The 19,001-nt window shown below is 56.0% G+C and overlaps 1 protein-coding gene across 7 annotated transcripts in view; it reads left to right on the top strand.

Annotated features, from left to right (window-relative positions):
• The window catches only part of UNC13B (unc-13 homolog B), a 225,236-nt gene extending 207,727 nt beyond the window's left edge, over positions 1-17,509 (top strand). For 6 of the 7 annotated variants that reach the window (XM_063128352.1, XM_063128353.1, XM_063128354.1 and 3 more), the window contains 7 exons: positions 5,345-5,468; positions 8,476-8,532; positions 10,472-10,552; positions 11,250-11,397; positions 14,429-14,521; positions 15,291-15,450; positions 17,046-17,509. In XM_063128352.1, coding sequence (XP_062984422.1) covers positions 5,345-5,468; positions 8,476-8,532; positions 10,472-10,552; positions 11,250-11,397; positions 14,429-14,521; positions 15,291-15,450; positions 17,046-17,331 — 949 coding nt within the window. In that variant the 3' untranslated portion in view covers positions 17,332-17,509. The remainder of the gene's footprint in view (positions 1-5,344; positions 5,469-8,475; positions 8,533-10,471; positions 10,553-11,249; positions 11,398-14,428; positions 14,522-15,290; positions 15,451-17,045) is intronic. The other variant, XM_063128355.1, reaches the window with a different exon arrangement.
• The last annotated feature ends 1,492 nt before the right edge of the window (positions 17,510-19,001 follow it).

Here is a 19,001-nt window from a genome sequence, read left to right on the forward strand (position 1 = left end):
ATGAGACAATCATACAATCAGTGCCTGTTCCAGAAATTATTCCCTGATGAAGATCATTTAGTTCCCAGTTTGCTTGTTTATTATTATTATTATTTTTATTAGCAATATTTATAGACCGCTGCTCATTTGAAACAAAGCCCGCAGCTGTTGACAAAAGAAGAAAAGCCAACAGCAGCCCACGCAAAAGGGCCGTAAGGCTGGTAGAAAAAGAGCTCGTGGCCGGGAGGGAGCCGAAGCAGCCAGACGCGCTTTCAGTGAAGGCCTAAAACACGCCGGCGCTGAGGCCTGGCACACCTCAAGCGGGGGAGGGGGATCGTTCCGCAGGAGACGGCGCAGCGCTGCCTTCTCACGGGTGCTCGGGCGGCCTCACATTGAGCCTCCTGCCGCCTGCGTTCCAGCCGTCGTCCAGCCTCCTTCCTCGCTTGGCGCTCCCCAGGCAACCAGAGAGCAGCCCCGTGCTCCACGGGGTCAGAGAGGGCCCGCAGGAGCTGTCGTGTCCATTGCCTGTTGCGTCTGGCCATCCCACAGCGAGACCGGGGCCTCGGCAGAATCACCTGCTCGAGCAACTGGGGAATCCCCCGGAGCATTCAGGAGCCCAGCAGACTCCAGAGGTCTCCGATGGCAGACCAGCTCAGTGGATCCCCCTGTCCCTGCAGATCTATTCATCCTCCCATCTCTGCAGGCCCATGTCCGGTTACCGCACAGTCCTCCTCGCTCTCTCCTACCCCGATTGCAGAGCTCTCTGGGGAGGGGCCGTGGCTGCGTGGCAGGAGAGCCCTTGCTTTGCCCATAGAAGCTCCCAGGTTCAATCCCCGGCGGCGTCTCCAGGTCGGACTAAGGAAGAATCCTACCTGAAACCCGGGAGAGCTGTTGCTGCCAGTCAGTGTCAACAGTACTGGGCTAGTTGGGCCAAGCGTCTGACTCTGGATCCAGCAGCTTCCTAAGCTCCTATTCACCTCTGGGAGAATAAGCTTCAGGGTTTGAGGCAGACCCGTTTCAGGTCTCCTTCGATGAGGGTCTCTTTCGCCGGTGCTGCCCTCCTTCCCTCCCTCCCAGCCTGGCTTTTCTGTTTAAACGCTTCGTGCGGACTCTTGTGAGTTTGGGCGTTTGGCCAAGTTCCAAGATGGTTTGGTGCTGACCTTGAGGATCGTGTTTGGGCAGGAGGAGGAGCAAAAAGAATTGAACCAAATTATCCAAGTTCCATCACCCTCCTCTGCCAATCTCAGTCTAGAGTATTCCAATTAAACAGCCCTTTCTGTCCATTTTCTCTCTCCATGGCAATCTAGCCTTCGGGAAAGCTGCTTTCTAAAGCTCTGCAGTGGCAGGAGGGAGCAAAAGTTATCCCCTGGATTCCAGCGCTTCTCCTGGGTCTTACTGAATGTTCCTAATATGCGGCTGAGGCTTGAGCCTTATTGGCAGAGCCGCTGCTGCTGTCTGGCCGGGTGTGCGTGTGCGTGTGTGTGTGTCGCTCTGTAAAAGAGGATTCTCTGGAGGGAAACAGCCATAGCTCAGTCGTAGAGCCCCGGCTTTCCTTGAAGAAGGCCCCAGGTTCCACCCCTGGCATCTCTGGTTAAAAGAAACCCAGGTAGCGAGTGATGGATGAAAACTCACCCACACACCTGAGGCCCTGGGGAGTCGTTACTGCCAGTCCCTGCAGGCAAGACTGGGCTACATGGATGCAGGGCTGGTGGTGTCTCGCTCTGTAGCCCAGCAGGCTCCCAGGTTCCAGTGCAAAGAACTTTCTCTCTGGGCGCAGCCGTCCACCACTGGCCTGGGTTTCCTGTGCCTCCTTCCTTTGTACACACTTGCAAGGCTTGTCCTATATGCTTACTAATTTTATCTTTAATAATGTTTTCAAACGATTTACCTAGAACAGACGTAAAACTAACTGGCCTGTAATTCCCAGATCCCCCCGGATCCCTTTTTAAAAATTGCTGTTACACTGGCCATTTTCCGGTCCTCTGGTACAGAGGCTGAGTTTAGGGATTCAAGAAGGATGGAGACAAGCTGGAGCGTGTTCAGAGGAGGGCAGCCAGGATGATCAGGGGTCTGGAAACAAAGCCCTATGAAGAGAGACTGAAAGAATTGGGCATGTTTAGCCTGGAGAAGAGAAGATTGAGGGGAGACATGAGAGCACTCCTCAAATACTTGAAAGGTTGTCACACAGAGGAGGGCCAGGATCTCTTCTCGATCCTCCCAGAGTGCAGGACACGGAATAACGGGCTCAAGTTAAAGGAAGCCAGATTCTGGATGGACATCAGGAAAAACTTCCTGACTGTTAGAGCAGTACGACAGTGGAACCAGTTACCTAGGGACGTTGTGGGCTCTCCCACACTGGAGGCCTTCAAGAGGCAGCTGGACAACCATCTGTCAGGGATGCTTTAGGGTGGATTCCTGCACTGAGCAGGGAGTTGGACTCGATGGCCTTGTAGGCCCCTTCCAGCTCTGCCGTTCTATGATTCTATGAATCAAAGCACAGCGTCCGAGCCAGCTCTGGTGTCGTCACTGGCCCCTACTGGCCCAGGGCACGGCCCCGACTTCCAAATTTGCCACAAGCGCTGAAAGAATCATTCTATTATTCTATGAAGACCAATGAGAAGAATTCATTCAGCTTCTCTGCAATCTCCCGATCCTACTTTAGTACTCCTTTAACTCCGTTGTCATCCAGTGGTCCTTGTTTGGGCAAGTTTTACGTTTTCTGAAGGAAGCCTCCTTTTTTCTAATGACTTTCTTCATATAGCTCATTAACCATCCTGGTGACCTCTTGGACTTGGTGCTACCTTTCCTAAACTATGTTATACACTTGCGCTGAGGTTTTATTGTTAAAGTTTTAAGTAATCTCCAAGCATTTTGAAGGGATTCAAACCCTTTGACTCCCCCTTTCATCTTCCTTTTTACCAGTTCCAAAAATTTCCAAAAGAGGAAATTCAGAGAAATTTTGTCTTTTGAAGTCAAATGTGACTGCATTGGACTTCTTTGGCAATTTTTCACTGAAATATATATTAAATCTGATAGTCACTGCTTTTAGTTGGTTCAACAACATTCATATCTCTTACTAGCACCTGGGAAACGCCATTTAAGATTAAATCCAGGCTCCCCTCCCCTCTGGTCTGTTCCATGGCCAAACGTTCTAGGGCACAGTCATTTAGGACATTGATTGTGCCTCTTTGCAGTGACTGGAAGATGCATGTATCCAATCAATGTGGGGGTACCTGAAGTCACCCATTATTTCAATGCTTCCTCGTTTGAAAGCCTTCCTCGTTTTGTTTTCCTCCACCCGCCCCCCTCAAGGTCACCCTGGGCATTCTGGTCTGGGGGACGACTGCACGTTCCTAGCACTAAGTTAGTTTTGGAGCCCAGTATTGCCACCCAGAGCACTTCTATGGAAGACTCTGATCCATTTAGGCATTCTAGTCTGTTTGACACTGTGTCCTCTTTGACGTAGAGAGCAACACCGACCTCAGTACGCCCTTCCCTGGCCTTTCTGTGGAGTTTATATCCAGAGATGACCGTATCCCACGAGTTCTCTATGTTCCACCAGGTTTCTGGACTGCCCACTATGTCCAGGTTCTCCTTTGAAACCAGGCACACCAGCTCTCCCATTTGGGCCTGGAGGCTTCTAGCATTTGCATAGGAACCACCTGTCCACGGTGTCCCGAGCAGGGGTTGGACTCGATGGCCTCATAGGACCCTTCCAACTCTACTAGTCTATGATTCTGTGATTCCCAGACGTTGCTGGTGTGTGTGTCTTTTGCTATGGCACCTAGGCCTCTTTGTTTGGCTATCATGTTCCACTCATACACTCAGGGCCTGCTTCCTCCCTTTCTACATTCGGGCAATTGAAAATATTTCCATTTTCATCCCCTAGGGATGATTTAACCCGGACCGGATGCTTCACAGCCCTTGTCAGCTTTCCCCCAGGGATTACTTTAAAAGCTGCTCTGCCACCTTTTTTATGTTTAGCGCAGCGGTCTGGTTCCATTTTGGTTCAACTGGAGCCCGCCCCTCTTGTACAGGTCGAATTGTCCCAAAAAGTTCCCCAGTCCCTAACGAATCTGAAGCACTCCTCTCTGCACCATCGTCTCATCCACTCCTCAGCTTCACCTGGCTAGCTGGTCCTGTGCGTGGAAGAGGTAGCATTTCAGAAAAAGCCATCTGGGCGGGTCCTGGATTTCAACCTCCTACCTAGAAACCTAAATATAGCTTCCAGGATCTTACGTCTACATTTCCTAACATCATGGGTACCAACATGGACCACTGCCACTGACTCCGCTCCAGCACTATCAAAAGGCTATCTAGACAGTGTGATAGCCACAGCCTTCGCACCAGGCAGGCAATTTGCCATGTGGTCTACATGGCCATCGCAGACCCGGCTGTCTGTGTGTCTAATGACTGAAGCTGCCACAAGCACATGCACACAGCCCGGGAGGCACATCCTTGGTGCGAGAGCTGGCATTTGCTCATCTTCCAAAGAACGGGTCCCTTCTAATGGATCATTTCCCCCTTCCTCAGATTAATGCCCTCCTTCCTTCCCTGAGAGCCACATTCTCCATGACAGCAGAGTGGGACACCACTGTTAAGTCCCTGAACATCTCATCTGCCAATCTCCCTGCCTCTCAGCTTCTCCAGGTCAGCAACCTTGGCTTCAAGGGAACAAACTTGTTCCCTGAGAGCCAGGAGCTCATTACACGGCGCGCACGGCCACGACGTCTGTCCAGCAGGCAGATCGTCATACGTGTGGCTCTCAGTGCAATACCCTGGATAGTCCCTACACTCCTGCTGGCTTTTTGCCTTCATAACTTTTTTTATTGTCATTATTGGGGGGTGAGATTATCTAGAAAACCTAAGTTTTTACTAGGAGAAGGCGGTCAATTTATTTATAGTTCTTTATTTACAGTTACTTGCTCTGAGTAGGGAGGGAAGAGTCGACTCTGCCTTTGCTTCTTTGCCCTGCTGCTAAACTCCCATTTGTGCGTAACTCATGTGTGTGAGGATGCTTCGGCGCTGGGGCTCCTGGCGCTCGGAGAGCTGCCTCCCTCGCAAGGCGGCTATAAGAAAAGGACCGGGCGAGTGTGCGGAGGTGGAGGAAGGCAGTTGACAGTCAGCGCTCAATAGAGCCTCCATGATCAGAGGCAGAATACCTCTGAGGATCAGGTGTTGGGGTGGGCTGAAGTATTGGGTGGGACGCTGCTGGAGGCCAGAGGTTGGCCCAGATGGACCTTTTGGCCTAGCAAAGTAGTTGTGGCTGCCTGTTCGTTTTTCTCTCTTCTGCTCCATCCACACACACCCCTTTGCCATGACGAGGCTCTCTGGCTTAACCCCAGCCCTGGTTATTCCCCTGCAGCCTGACGCTCTTCGCAGATGTGTGTGAGAAGACGGTGCTCAAGCGGGTGCTGAAGGATCTCTGGAGGGTCGTGATGAACACCCTGGAGAAGATCATTGTTCTGCCTCCTCTCTCAGATCACACGGTAAAGCTCTCCCTCCCTTTGTGGGTCAGTTGGCAGCAAAACCGGCCTGGGCTGCTTGTGATGGAAGCTTTTGCTTGCTCCTGGAAGCAAATCGGGGTGGGTGGGATGGGGACGCCCGCCTTCCCTTGGCCAGAGAGGAGGCGCCTGCTGCCTTTGCAAGAGGGTGCTGCTGAGTATTCCCTAGAGGCCGAGGAAAGGTCCTAGGGAAGGGTGATAACCTCAGAGAATTGGGGGCTGCCTGAGTATTTGTGCCTGCGTCCCCCAGCTGCAACATGGGGTTGATGGCACTTCTGGTGGGACTGATCTATATCTTGCACTCTGGGTGCGACTCTGCTGTCTCCAGCCTCCGGTGGGAGTGCTTCATTTTACAGAGTGGCTGGATTGGGGCCCTTGTCAACCAAGGCAGGAGCTTCCTTGGAACTAGGAAGGGCCTCCCTTTGCTGGCTGCCGGGGGACGGAGTTGCCAGCCAGAGGTCCAGTTGCTGTCAAGGGTGGGGACTGGGAAGCCATCTTTGGGAGGTGCTTCCATGCCGAGATCCAGCCCGGGTTGGTTGAAGGTGGCGAAGCCCTCTGCTTGGCTGTTTCCTCTCTGCAGAATGGTCCGTGGGCAGCAGTCACAGTAGTTGGGCATCTCAGCCCTACAAGGTGACGGTAACGGGCATTCCTGTCCTTCTCCTTGATGGCACTCTGCACAAATTCAGTTCCAGCTGAGCAAGTAGCAGAGTTGGGAGGGGCCTACAAGGCCATCGAGTCCAACCCCTGCTCAATGCAGGAATCCACCCTAAAGCATCCCTGACAGATGCTTGTCTAGCTGCCTCTTGAATTTAGTTTAATTTACACGGATGTCCATCTCACGTACATGCAAACCAAACACTTACCTGAGGGATCTTTTTGGCGTTGAACACTGGGCCCTTAGGAAAACCTGATACCAGTAAAAGCTAAGAGAGTCAGAGACCACAACAAGGTCTTTGAAAGCAATTCTTTTATTTATTACAGAAGAATTTAAAACGAATTAAAATCCCACATCAGGGGAATTAGAATCATACATACATTTGGGGAGTTAGGATAATATAAGCAGTGAGAAAGTTTCAGATGACCTAGTTTTTAAAGTCAGTAGTGAAGTTTAGGTACACTGGGATGCATAGAAAATTGTGTGTGTGTGCGTGTGTGTGTTTAAAAGGGGTTTGATAGGAGTGCAGCACTTCAAAGAGCAATTTTAACTCTTAGCAAGGTGCTCTCGTGTGTAGCTGATCTTGGGGAAAGTGGAGGGACAGAAAGAAGTTTCGGCTTGGGATAATTTGAATGGGTGAGAAGCAGACTGTTTTTTGGGGTGGGGGCTGTGTGAGCGTTTTGGAAGAGGGGCCGAGAACAAATGTAGGGTTTTGGGGAGAAAATGGGTGGACGGAGGGGCATAAAAGAACAACGAAGAGTTCCAAAGCCAGTGGGGTTTTGAGTTTGGAATGGGATGGAATATTAGAAAAAAGAGAGGAAAAGAGAATAATGTGAGTATGGCTCACTCAGAAGGAGAACAGAAGATAATGCAAAAGATTTGCCTGTCTTTTATCTGCTGACTTGTGAAGGTGATGGGAGCTCCATTGAGCTCCTTCTCTGGGAAAGGAGAGTGGGGGGAGGAGGAGGAGGAGGGGGGCTGTTGCTCTTCTGAGCAGAAAGGCTGGGGGGGGGGGCTCTAGCCTTCCCTCCCTCTTGCACCTGTTCTATGAATTTGGGTTGCAGTTTTTATCCCTCTTCTCACAGGATGTAGTAATTAAAATAAAGCAAAACTAGTCTTTCTTCTAAGATTGCTCATGGATGTTGGAAAATGGATTTTTAGGCCTAGAACGTTAAGGAGGAAGAGAGAGGACAACGGGGCTGCTCTTTCTTCCTTTCCTGATGGGAGTTGATGGCTGCCACGTCTCTGGCTTCCACAGGTCCGGGTGGGCAAGGCAGCTCGGGGGAGACTTTGCTGATTGGCTTAAACAGAGGTGACCAAAGAGTCACGTAGGCCTTGCCTGCTTACGCCATTTGGGGTTTCCAGGGTCTTACAGCTGTAAAAGGCATCAGATTCTTTATTTTTCCTTCCATTTGGCTTAAACACAAATGCTTAGAAACCAGCATAAACTCTTTCAGGGCGTGGCACTTCCGTGGCTTCTGTTGTCCTGAGGCAGGATCTGAAATTTGCAAGTGTTAACTGAGAAATGAAGGCTGTCGGAGCACAGCAGCTGGCCAGAAACTCGTATGCAAGTCATCCGCAAAGCACGTGGGCTGTGCAAGGCCTCCGCCTTCTACGGCACCTGTTTTTCTGCTCTTCTCTAAGACCAAATAAAACTTTGTCCCCTTCCAGATATGGGCCCCTGCCTTCCTAGAACAGCAGAATTTTTTTTTGGGGGGGGGGAGGTTTGCCAGAAAGAAGAGTCACAGACCAGAGGTAGCCACTGCAGACTTTAAAATCTGAGCAAAGGGGGATGGTTGGGGGAGAAGGGGAGAAGCCAAACCAGCCCAGAAGGTTTCATGGTCCCCGTCAGTATTTGGTGTCTGATGCTTGAGCGGAGGCCGGCCGTGGCATCCTCTGAGCAGGGCCACGCCCACTTTTGTGGCTTGCACACGTTGCCCTGGATGGCTCCCACAGCAACCCCCCCCTTCAGGCTGGAGACCTGACCGGGGCCCAGGAGCCTGTTCCGCCACTAAGCCCAGGTCAGTGTGCCGCTTGCCTTTCCGCAGCAGGCCTCTTCCCTCCTCGCTGGCCTTTGAGGCGGTCTTGCTCTGCTCCCTTGTTACTTCTGTGTAAATCCATGCAGGTCGGTGCTGTCGGTTTTCTTCTTCATACAGTTGCGATAGAAGGTGCAAAAATACGTTGTCCAGGAGAGCAGCCTCCCACGGCCAGAGCTGCCCACGCCCACGGGCCCGTTTGTATCCGGACACCGCCTGTTATTCCTTTGCCTGCTCAAAACCTAGTTTGTAACCTTTTCCCCTTCTGTCTTTCTACCTCTCTTGCTCATCGCACCCTTAGGGGACCCAGCTGATTTTCAGTGCTGCTAAAGAACTGGGACATTTATCGAAGCTGAAGGTATTGGCTTTGAGAACGTAGCAGCTAGTGCAATGCGCTTGTGTGCGTGTCTGTCCATCCGCCCATGCCCCACCCCCATTCCTGTACCTGTGGCTTTTTGCAGTGCGCGTGAGCAAGCTTTCGAAGGCAGGGCTCCTGTGTTTGTGCCGTGTCTCGTGTCCCTCCTCTGAGCACGTGGCTGAACCCCAGTCCAGGTGTGAGCTGCTGTGTCCTGGCACTGGACTCCACCCTGGCTGTGAGCGCATGCTGCTTGGCCTTGAAACCATCCCGGCCTTTCTCAGCCGCCCGTCCCAGCAAGAACGAAGCCCCTGTGTCCCCCCCATCCCTCCCCATGGCTGTGTGAGGGAGACTCGGAAGGGGCGGGGTGGGGGTGCAGAGGAGTGCAGTAGGGGAAGCTGGGGGGGGCAGGGGGCTTCCATTTTGGTCCAGCTCTGGGAAACGGCTGCCTGGAACTTCGGGGGATGCTTATTCCCTGGGCTCTCAGCCGGCCCTTTGTCGATTCCGGGCATGGATTCAGCACGTCCACTGCCTCTTCTGACATCAACTAGGATGGTGCTGCAGGCTGACGACGGTTCACCCCAAATCTCCAAATGGCCTCTTCCAGAGGCTTCATAGACATGTTTAAAAAAGCCCAGGGGACGAGATGGACCCTTGCAGGATCCCGTGGCAAAGACGCCTCGTAGCTTTAGGGCCCTCAGGCAGAGATCCTGAACCCTTCCCTGCTGCCCCGTGGAGTCCCACCCAGGGTGCCTTGTGCAGGTACTTTACTTCCGCCTGGAAATCCGTGGGAGAAAAGCCGCAAGGGCTGGAGGGAAGGAGTGAGGTTGCATGGTGTGAGGCAGGTTGTAGGGGGGAGGCAGCGCTGGCCGCTGGGCTCGTAACGGGGCTTTGCTAAGGCTGCCGACTGTGCAGCTCCCCGCTCTAAGAAACAAGGCCTGGCACCGACTAATCGATGCCGTGTGAGAGTACAGACGTGGCGCCATTTCATCCCATTCCAGGGGTGAGTTTTGTTAGACTCCAGGGCTTCATTCAGACCCAGCAGTTAGGGATCTGGGAAAGCCGTAAGGGTGTGGGAGGAAGGCAACTCACTCTGCCAGGGCATGGAAGCCCCATCCCTGGTTTGCTGCAGCTGAGACGACTCAGTTTGCACAATCACAGCAGGGGAAATAAGCCATGGTGGCCTATTGCCCCTGCCACGGGGATTTGCATAAGTACCCTTGCCGGCGTGGCTTTGCCATCTCATGTGAAGCCAGTGAGGCTGGCTTGTTGCTGGGGTTAAGAAGCCGCCCCAGAACCCTGAAGGAGTTTGTTAGACAGGGGCGGCGGGGTGGAAGACGTGGCCGTGGCTATTTCCCTCACTGTGACCGTGTGAACCAGGCAATGCCTGGCTCTTTTCAGGCTGTGGCGCACGAGTCTCTGGGCCGGGTGCTGGGTTTTCTTTTGTGATGCACAAACAGACATGACTCCGGCTGCTCTTCCCCAATGACAAGCTCAGCAGCCCCCCCCCCCCGCCCCCCACGGTGGTTCTTTCACGGCTTCAGCAAAGCTGAGCCTTAAGGTAGTGGGAAAGTTCCAGCCGGGCGGCAGCGTGTGCCCTCTGCCTTTCAGTCATGAGGGAGGCTCTTGCCAGAGGCATTTGAGGGGGGTGTCTTTCTTGCTGAGGGGCGGGCTCCCCCCCTCTTCTGTCCCGCGGCTCTTTGCAGGCATCTGGAACCACGTCGTGGCTGCCACTGGCCAAAATGCACGTGGCCTTGTGCGTCTCATGATTAATTCTGCTGCAGGTGGCTGCGTGATACCCAGCTCCATCCAAGTCCTGTCCACGCCCCGACCCTTCCTTCCGTGCCTCCATCACTCGAGAAGAGCCCCAAGGGACTCTGCCCCTCCCCTCCCCTCCCCTCCCCTCCCCAGCCAACGCTAACCTCGCTGGCTTCCGTTTCAGGATCACATGGTCAGGGAGGAAACCCGAAGCCTCACCCCGAAGCAGTGTGCAGTGCTGGAACTGGCTCTAGACACGATTAAGGTGAGTGGTCCCGTCTACCCACCGCCACCGCCACCACCAGCACACACCCCAGGGGTGCACAGACCCACAGTTCCGGAGCACGCAGAGCAGTGGCCCTGTATGGAATCCACTGCGTTCAGGCGTGGTCCAGAATACCTTGAAAATAAGTTCTGAGCCAGTTGCAGAAGCCATCAGGGTCCCAGTCACTTGTTCAGTCCACGAGGGAGAAGGACGCCTGCAGGGCGGAAAGGGGGGGCCGGCGCCTCTTAGTCCACGAGAGAGATGTCCCCCCTCCTCTCGCAGCCTTCTACCACCGGGGCCAAGTGGCGGCTGCCGCTTCGTGGCTTTGGCTGGAGTGAGGCGGCCTCCCCGTAGCCAAAGTTACGAGGCTGAGACGGTGGCTCCTCCCGTAAAGTGTCCTGGTTTTGAGGGAGATCTAATCCGAAGAGCCGTGTTGGGAAGATGCACTGGCGTCTCCTCCTCCTCCTGAGATGATTCCTTGAGATTGAAGAAGGGTCTGGCGGGGAGGGGAGGTGGAGTCGCAGGCAGGCTCCTTGCCCTGGAAGGGACCCTGGGGGAAGGAATCTTGGCCTCCCATGTTATGGGGGGTGACGATCCCAGAAGGGCCCCTCCCTGCCCCTTGGGCCATAGGCATGACCCCCCCTTGAGCCTTCTCTGCCCAGCCTCAGCTGCCTCTTCCCCCGCCCCCCCCCCCCAGCAATATTTCCACGCTGGAGGAAACGGCCTGAAGAAGACCTTCCTGGAGAAGAGCTCCGACCTGCAGTCACTGCGCTACGCGCTGTCCCTCTACACCCAGACCACAGACACCCTCATCAAGACCTTCGTGCAGACGCAGACGGCGCAAGGTGAGGGCCGTGCATGGGGGGGCCCCTGGCGGATAGGCCAGTCCGTGGGGCCCGCAGAGTCCCAGGATGCATCTGCTCAGGGAGAGGAGGGGGCTCTGGCGAGTGCCGCTCTCGTGGGAGCGTTTCAGTGGCCGTGGCTTGAGCACCCGATGCCCCAGGGGCCACGGCCCAGTGGCAGGCATGCGCCTCACCAGCGCAAGGTCTTGGGTCCGTTCCCCATCGGCGTCTCCAGCTAGTGCTGGGAAAGGATCCTGCCCCAAACCCTGGACAGCCGCTGCTGCCAGTCTGTGTCCGGGGGCGGAGGGGGGGCTTGGCTCCTTGCCCCCCCCCAGGAGGAAGCCATGCTGGTGCCGCTGCCCTGGCAGATGGTGCCACCTGGTGGCTATTCGGGTTAAGTGCAGTTGTTTCCCAGCCCCTCCTGTCCACGGGCTCACTGGAGCAGTGCAGCCCGGGGGACCCCCGATAGTCTGTCGCAAGGTGCCGGGGCTCGCCTTTCGGGTTGGGGGGCCTCTCTGCAGGGGCAGGGAAGCGGGCTTGCGGCGTTCCTGTGCCGGATCTGCTCTGGAAAGGGCCCGGCTCTTCCCCTGCCACCCTGCTAAGGGCACGGGCAAACGCCTGCTCCAGGGGAGACCCCCAGCCGGCGCTTCTGCTCACAGCTGGGATTGGCCGTCCTGAGAACGGGGGTGGGAGGGGGAGTAGCTGCCGCTGCTTTGCTTGGAGAGGCCGAGCGAAGGGTGCCGGAGAGAGGGGCCTCCTTCCTCCTGGCCCCAGGCTGACCGGGCCTCTGCTGCACGGCCCCTGAGGGGCAGCCGGGAGCCCAGCAGTGGGCTGAGAGCCGCATCTGCAGAGCTCGGGGCGGGAGCAGGGGAGCCCGGCTTTAAGAGTCCCGCGCCTGAGCTGCTGCCGGGGCTGGACGGAGCAGCGGAGGCACTCTTCACTCCTGCTCGGCCCGGTCCCTCTGCAGCCGGGCCACGGGCCTCTCTCTCTCTCTCTCTCTCTCTGGGCGAGGGAGGTGCTCCTTGCCCTCAGCGGCTCAGGCACGGCACGCGCCCGGCCCTCTGAGGGTCCCGGCTGACCCGAAAAGGCATGCTGGCTCCCCCAGCCCAGCGGCCTTGTGCCACCTGCCATCCCAGCGCCCCCAGCCCAGCTGCATTCGGGAGCAGCACTTCCGAGGCCGGCTCTGCCCCTGGGGAGGGCGCTCGCTGGTGCGTCGTGGCCGCCTGAGTTGTAACGCCCCCCCTCTTCTCTTTCTCTGTCCTGCCTGCTGCTGGCCACAGTGCATGGTGGGAAAGGTGTTAGGTATACGGCCAATGAGGAGGTCCGTCCTGAGAAGGGTAGGTTCAAGGCCGACGTTGCCGCGACGACACTGGCCAGCTGCACACCTGTTCCGTGCTGTCGGAGTCCCCCTCCTCGCCTTGCCCCCCCCCGCCCTGTGGCTCCTCCAGGCCCTGCCTTTTCCGCTGCTCCTCGTAGTTGGTGGTGTGGCTTGTGGGCTGTGTTACGCTTCCAGGCCCTCTCCCTGGCGGGTGAACCGGGCTGCCTGGGGCGTTCTGTCCGTCTCGGGGCTGGGTTGTGATGACAGACCTCTGGGGGCTCATGGGGGCTGGGCAGCTGGTGTGGCAAGGGCAGGGCCCTCCGCTAGGGGGCATTTCGTGTAACCATAGGTGCTCTGCTGGCTGAGCACTGGATGCACTGGGAAGCAGTGGCCCGTGGCGGTGGCTCAGTGCAGCGCCCCGGCCTTTGCCAAAACGAAGCAACAGGGATACCAGCACCGCTTGCCGCAAGTCATTGCCTCCGTACGGGGCAGATCAGTCAGACGATGGCTCAGTGCTGACTTTCAGTGCTTGTGGCAAATTTGGAAGTCGGGGCCGTGCCCTGGGCCAGTAGGGGCCGGTGACGACTCCAGAGCTGGCTCGGACGCTGTGCTTTGATTCATAGAATCATAGAATAGCAGAGTTGGAAGGGGCCTACAAGGCCATCGAGTCCAACCCCCTGCTCAATGCAGGAATCCACCCTAAAGCATCCCTGACAGGTGGTTGTCCAGGTGCCTCTTGAAGGCCTCTAGTGTGGGAGAGGCCACCACCTACCTAGGTCACTGATTCCATTGCCGTACTGCTCCGACAGTCAGGAAGTTTTTCCTGATGTCCAGCTGGAATCTGGCTTCCCTTAACGTCCTTTCCCTTAACTTCAGACCAAGGCAAAGTGAGCAGATCCCTCTCGGTCCCCAAGACCCACATTCGGTTTTCTGAACGCAATGAGCCTTTAAAATCCCACGTGGTCTTCGGGGCCCAGAGTGCAGAGTCAGTGTTGGGAGTTCAGGACTCTGTTGTGCAAAGGCTGCTGCAGCCGGCCCCAGCCTGGCGTCTTTGGCCCGCCTCTTCCCTTCGTGGTGGTGGCTGAAAGAGCAGCCTCCCCCCTCCCCCATGTGCACGCGCGCAAGAGAGAGAGAGGGAGAACCAAGCCTGGAGCGGCGGGTCTGTGCTCCTTCCGTGAGCAGACCCTGCCATCTGCCACCGGCCTGGGGCTCTCCCACCTTGTGTCTTCACACGGCGCACTGAGTGCTGAAATGCATCCGCAGGCATCACTGGTGGGGGGTGTTGCTGAGAAGGATGCGGGGGGGGAGGGGGCGAGGGAGGCCAGAGTGCTGCGTATGGCTCAGCAATGGTGCTCTCTTGGCAAGAAAAGGGGGGGCATGTCAGTGGCCTCCCTTCTGGGGTGGGTGGGAGGAGCAGGGCTTTGGGTCTGGGTTGCCCACACCTTGAGTGAGGCTTGGCCCAGAGGAGGTTCTCCAAGGATGCATCCAAAAGAAGAACCACCGTCAAAAGTCTTACACCTCCATAGAAATGCGGTGGAGAAGGGGGAACCTGGATGTTTCTATCCTTGAGAGGAGGAGGAGGAGGAGGACCGTGGTGGCAGGGGGGCCCTCTTCCCTGCGCTAAGGGAAGGGTCGGGGGCAACTCTGCTCTTGGGGCGGGGAGGCCTCTCAGCCGTGGGTGTACTGTGACGCCACTGTGGCTTTCTCCCCTCGCAGGCTCGGGCGTGGATGACCCTGTGGGAGAAGTGTCCATTCAGATTGACCTCTACACGCACCCAGGCACCGGGGAGCACAAGGTCACCGTGAAAGGTACCGGAGCACAGGCCTCCGCTGGAGGGGCCGGCCAGGCTGAGCCTCCTGCCTGGGCAGCAGCCCTTGAGGGGACGTTCCAGAGGCTGGAATCAGCCACCCGACGGGCAGTCAATGAGGCCTCGAGCCGGGCTCCGGGATCCCACTGCCAGGCTGCCCTGCCCGCCCCCAGCAAGAAGGTCCAGCACTCAGCCCTGGGGATCAGGCCTTCCTTCTTGAGTAGACGTGAGGATCTGGCTGAGGCTTCTCTCTTAAGGCCTTGCGTAGATGAGAAGAAGTGGGAGGTTATTTGCAGTGCTGTGGGGGTGCCCGCCTCCCTCTGGCATCAGCTGTGTGGCCACCTGGGCTCAGCCGAGTAGTGCACGGCGGGCTTCAGAAATGGCCGGAAGAATGCTATGTCTCGGCCCCGTGCCGCTTCCCTTGTCCTGTCTCGGGTCAGAGCAGGAACGCTTAGTGCTAAGAGGCAGCAAGAGGCTGAGCACCGGGAGTGGGGGCCCAGTAGCTGAGGGCACTTGTGGAGGAAGGAACCCACGGGAGCCCGTGCCGTCGGCCTGTGTCTTTGGGGTGATGCCGAGGACAGGGCTGGGGTGCTCTGGGCTTCTGGAGAGCGGCTTTGGGAAGCCACGTGAGGTGCCGCTCGCCCAGCGTGTGAGACCAGAACTTGCCCTCTTCCATGTGGAATGAATCCGGGCCACACTGGGGGAGACCCAGTTGTGGTTGGAGCAGTGGGTTTTGATGGCGCATCCTTCTCCCTCTCTCTTCTGTGCAGTCGTGGCTGCCAACGACCTGAAGTGGCAAACCTCCGGCATGTTCCGTCCTTTCGTGGAGGTCACCATGATTGGTCCACACCAAAGCGACAAGAAACGGAAATTCACCACCAAGTCAAAAAGCAACAATTGGGCTCCCAAGTACAATGAAACGTTCCACTTGTAAGTCCTTCCGCCCTCCTTCCTCTCTGTCCTGGTCGGTGTCTCTGCTCTGTTTCTTTGCCCACTCTCCCCTCTCTGGGAAGGGACATGCAAGTGCCCCCCTTTGCCTCCTCTCGCCCCACACTGCGCACGCCTGGCCTTAATTCTTTCTCCACGTAAGTTCAGGACAACTGGGCCTCATCTACGCCAAGCAGGATGTGGCACTATGGAAGCGGTCGATGGTCTGTGTCTATGGGCCCCAACACTTGTCAGGGCCCTTCAGTACAGGCTCCTGATGGAGCACTTCGTGGGGGAGAAGTGTGGGCTGAGGCTGAAGCAGTCCCAGCGGACTTGGCCGGAGGAGTTGTGCGCGTCCACTGACAGCCACTTCCCTCCTCGGTGATGCTACTCCTCGATGCTGTGTCAAGGAGCAGCAGCAGCAGCGAGAGGAGGAAAGCGCGAGAGGACATGGGCACCTGAGGGCTGCCAAAGGCATGTTGGGAAGTGTAGTCGTTCTCCTTCTAAGTGACTCTCTCCAACTGCCACTAACCCTGCCCACCTTTCCATTCTAGCCTCCGCTGTCAGTCATTCCTCCATTCACTCTTCTGTTTCAATGATATAGTCAGGCTTTTACATAAAATGTATTCAGGAATTCTTGCATCTGTCTTGGAATGTTGTGGTTTCGGTAAAACAGAAAAAAACCCCGCAGCATTACAAAAACGCAGCAGAAAAAATCTCATCAAGTTAAAAGGTCTCAGAAAGTATTTTTTTAAAAAAAACCACTTGGCGCTGAAAAGCCATTAATGCAGTCACTATTCTTAGGTTTGCATCTTTTTTAGCTAGTAGAAAGGGTGTTGTGTGTCCTGACTGTTTTTGAAGTTTAGACGGCTGCTCCGGCCAAGGCATGATGGGAGACGTAGACGTTTCAGGTAAAACAAAAAAGTGTGATTTAGCCTAAAGCTCTAATTTAAAATACAGTTCTTATTAACAAGATTTGTATTTATTTATTTCCATTTATTCTGACGAAACAATTTACTAACTCAACCAAACTAAAAAAAAACAATCAACCCAAAGATGAATAAGCTGCAGAGAAATTTATTATTTATCAAATAAATGTTATAAACCATGTTATAAATGTTATAAACCATGTACATTGATGGTGCTATATAAATAAATAATAATAATAATTCACGGACCTGAGCAGCGACGGGCATATCAGCTGGTACTGCTGTGAAGCAGTCGTGTGGCTCCTGCCTTTTGTGAACCGCCCAGAGAGCTTCGGCTATGGGGCGGTATAGAAATGTAATAAATAAATAAATGCACCGCTTTCGCAGTGGAACATCCTGCTTGGTGCGGGTGAGGCCCCGGTGTGTTGCCTTGCAGGAGTTGCCCCTCCCTCGCCTCAGAGAGACAGGATTCATGCTGGCCTGTTTGACTCGTGAGCTGCAGGCTTCGGGTTTCCTAGGCCATGTGTAAAGTAAGGCAGGAAGAAGGAGGGGTGGGGTGGGGTGGGGAGTATTTCTCTGAACGGTCCCCGGTTGAAGCGGTGGAGGGGTGCAGACGCCCCCTCCGCCTGGGGGTTTCTCCTCACGGCCTGCCCTCCGTGTCTCTTGCAGCATCCTTGGAAACGAGGACGGGCCTGACGCCTATGAGCTGCAGGTGTGCCTGAAGGACTACTGCTTTGCCCGCGAGGACCGGGTCCTGGGCATCGCCGTCATGCAGCTCAGGGATGTGGCAGACAAGGGGAGCTGCGCTTGCTGGTGCCCGCTGGGGCGCAGGATCCACATGGATGATACGGGGCTCACCGTCCTGAGGATCCTCTCTCAAAGAACCAACGATGAGGTGGCCAAGGAATTTGTCAAGTTGAAGTCCGAGTCCCGCTCCACAGAGGAAGGCAGCTGAGACCCCCGTGCCCACGCGCAGCGTGCGCCTCGTGCCAACATGTGCCACACGTGCAGCCACAGTTTGCCCTCTTGCATCCCGGACGGACGGAGCGCCACGTCTCTGCCAGCCTGCTGCTGCCCACAGAGGACCCTGCCGGCCCTGAGCAGAGAGATCCGTTATCAGGCCAAGGCAGGAACGTGGGGCGGGGAGGGGAGGGAGGGAGGCTGTTTGGGGGTTGTCCCTCTGGGGTTGGTGCTGTAGGACGAGGAATGCCGTTCTCTTGAGTCGGCCGGCCTTTAAAATGGAACCAGGGTGAGCCCCTGCTGGCTGCAGGGCGGGGGCGGGGGCTCCCCCTCCTGCGGAGGAAACGTGAGCTCAAAGGAGCGGAGGAGGGGCAACGGCTGTTCTCCCCAGAGTCCTCCACTTCGCTCCAGCAAGTGGCAGAGCTGAGTGCTGGCGGGGGGGGGGGGGCATGTCTGTGAGCCTGAACCTTTTGGGGGTCTGAAGCGCTGGCAGGTTTTCTGCAGTTGCCCACGGCCAGCGGTGTCTTGCCCAGAGCGTGGCTGTGGCCGAGGTCTACGCAGACGGCGCCTGAAACTGTTCTGGGTGAAAGCAGGAGGGAGCGGCCGGCAGGCGCTCCGCTGGCCCCGTGGAACAAGCACAACCCTGGCCCTGATCCCCCGTTGCCTCCTCAGCGTTGTCCTCTTCAAGGGCCGCCTTATTTTCCGTCTGTTTCTACACCAAGGGAGAAGGCTGCTCTTCTCCTCCTGCCCCCCACCCCACCCCGGTGTCGCCGCTGGCCGTGCAGGGAGGAGGGCCGCCCAGGGCCCCCCGGGAAGTGACTTTGCACTAGGTTACAGGAACAAGCCAGACTACGGGCAGCCTGGATCTGCCCTTGGCTGCCGAGGGGGGCCGTCCGTCCGGTCCTCGCGCGTCATCCACTGCAGCCCTCTCCATAAACACCCGAGGGAGGACTGCGTGGGGCTGGGGGTCGGGGGTCTATTTGTACATTTGGGGAGGTGGGTTTTTTTTCTATTTTTCTCTTGGCATTTGTACAGCTGTATGATATGAACCTTGCACTTCACAAACCTGCTTTTAGATGCTGCTTAGCTGTTGTCAATGGATGTAATATAAAAATGTTCTTTGGATCACCACAATATTATTGTTTCAATTTGTAATCACTGTTTAATGTGCCACTATTGCAGGAAGAGGTCGGTGTAGCCTTGAATAAAGGATCTTTTAGCAGCATGTGCGCGGTCTGCGGACTCTCGCCCTGTCTAACTGCGCTGCCGGCCCAGCTGAGCCGCTTCCTTCTTGCACAGCCGTGTGCGAGATGCTTCGAGTGCTGTTCCAAAGGAAGCAAAGTCCTCCCTGCTGGCACCTATTGGACAACACGAGATGGGTTGGGGACTTCTGAATGGGAGCTTAGAAAGGGGCCGGTCCAAATTGCAAGAGGAGGAGGTTTTCCTGGGAGGGAGGGGCAGCGAAGAAGGTTGCGTTCACCCCCCTCCCCCTCCCCCTCCCTCTCCCATGGGTTGGATCCCTGCTTGAATTTAGCCAGGCGGAGAGCTTTTATTAATGTGCTGCACTGCGCTGCCTTGAGTAGCAGCAGCCAAAAGAGACGAGGAGCTTATGGCACACCGTCTAGAGGGAAATGGCAGTGGGAGAGTCGGAGGTCACGAAAAGGA

Source organism: Elgaria multicarinata, chromosome 6 (genome assembly GCF_023053635.1).
Source record: "Elgaria multicarinata webbii isolate HBS135686 ecotype San Diego chromosome 6, rElgMul1.1.pri, whole genome shotgun sequence".
NCBI lineage: Eukaryota > Metazoa > Chordata > Lepidosauria > Squamata > Anguidae > Elgaria > Elgaria multicarinata.